Genomic DNA, 1,272 nt, shown 5'->3' with positions numbered 1-1,272 from the left:
CCCCCCAAGCAAGGGGGATGGTGTGACCACCCCCAGCCAGGCGCTCACAGGCTGAGCTGGAGAGGCCCTCCCTGGCTGCATAGGACTGCAGCCCAGCTCTACCTCAGAGAGCCTCTGCCAGGCCCCCATCCCCTGCTTGAGCAGGGGGAAAGGTGTTTAAACCCCCTTTCCTGCCACTGCAGGCTGCTGGCCTTGCTAGAGTCTGGCCATGTGCCTTGCCCCTCTGCTGGAACGTGGAGCAGAGGAAAAGTGAGGGGCTGTGAGGCAGACAGTGACTGGGGTTTAGAGCCAGGTTTCCCACCCCCACTCTCAGCCAGCCAGAGCAGTGGTAGTGTTCCAGCTAGGGAGCAGAAGGGACAGAAGTTCCATAAATGGTTTGACCTAAATCAGTTAAGTCTGATACTATATCCAACCAGATTTCTTACACAATGGCCGAAACCAGTTTAAGTGGCTTAAGAACACTGAACTTCTGTTCTGTTACAGGTTTAAACTGGTTTCTGATCACTTAAACTGGTATGTGTAACTTATGTGTCTAGCTTAGGTGACTTGTGGCGGGTAGAGTTTGTGTTGCCACTCGCCTTCCTTCCCACAATTTAAGTCTGACTAGGTGAATATCTGGCACTTTGTTAAAAGCTGACAATATCCTTTATTTTTCTTGTGGTAACTTGTTTGCTCGGTAATCCTCACTTATCTTTTTGTGGGGCGGAGATGGGATTAAATTAAAAGCTTAAGCATGTATAAAAGTACAGTAGTATTTTAATATGGATTTGGTTGCGTATGTTTTTTAGAACAAAGTAGCACTTTGGGTGTGTCTACACATGCACTGGACTGCACAGTAATGGGAATTACTGTGCAGTCCCAACACCGTGCAAGTTTTTTTTCATGCTACTGTGTAGTAGCGTTGGCATCATAGTTTGTGACCACCACCATAGCATCTAATGTATATGTGCCCATTGCATATACAAGTGTGAGGATGGAATGTACATAATTTTGGACTTGATCTTTTATATCTAACACTTCTGTTTATCTGCAGTTCTTTGTAGCTTCAGATCCTACTGTTAAAACTGACCGGTTGTGGCATGACAAGTACACTTTAAGGAAATCAATGATACCATCATTTATTACAATGGAGCAGTCAAAAAAGGTATTGCCAAAGGGTTCTTCTTGTGTTTCGCAGACTTTTTTCTGTTTATGCTATGTAGTCGTAGAGCATGCAAGGCACATGTTTAGTAGAATATACAGGCAGTCCTCAGACTTATGACACAATTGGTT

The 1,272-nt window shown here is 45.0% G+C and overlaps 1 protein-coding gene across 2 annotated transcripts in view; it reads left to right on the top strand.

Annotated features, from left to right (window-relative positions):
- TUBGCP3 (tubulin gamma complex associated protein 3) overlaps nt 1–1,272 on the top strand; it is a 116,640-nt gene that overhangs the window by 58,898 nt on the left and 56,470 nt on the right. For both annotated transcript variants that reach the window (XM_019524888.1, XM_019524887.1), the window contains one exon: nt 1,034–1,144. In XM_019524888.1, the coding sequence (XP_019380433.1) occupies nt 1,034–1,144 (111 nt within the window). The remainder of the gene's footprint in view (nt 1–1,033; nt 1,145–1,272) is intronic.

Source organism: Gavialis gangeticus, unplaced genomic scaffold, assembly GCF_001723915.1.
Source record: "Gavialis gangeticus isolate Ggan-Ray unplaced genomic scaffold, GavGan_comp1, whole genome shotgun sequence".
Classification (NCBI taxonomy): domain Eukaryota; kingdom Metazoa; phylum Chordata; order Crocodylia; family Gavialidae; genus Gavialis; species Gavialis gangeticus.
Note: the sequence above shows the minus strand (reverse complement) of the source record. Positions and strands in the feature narration are given on the sequence as shown.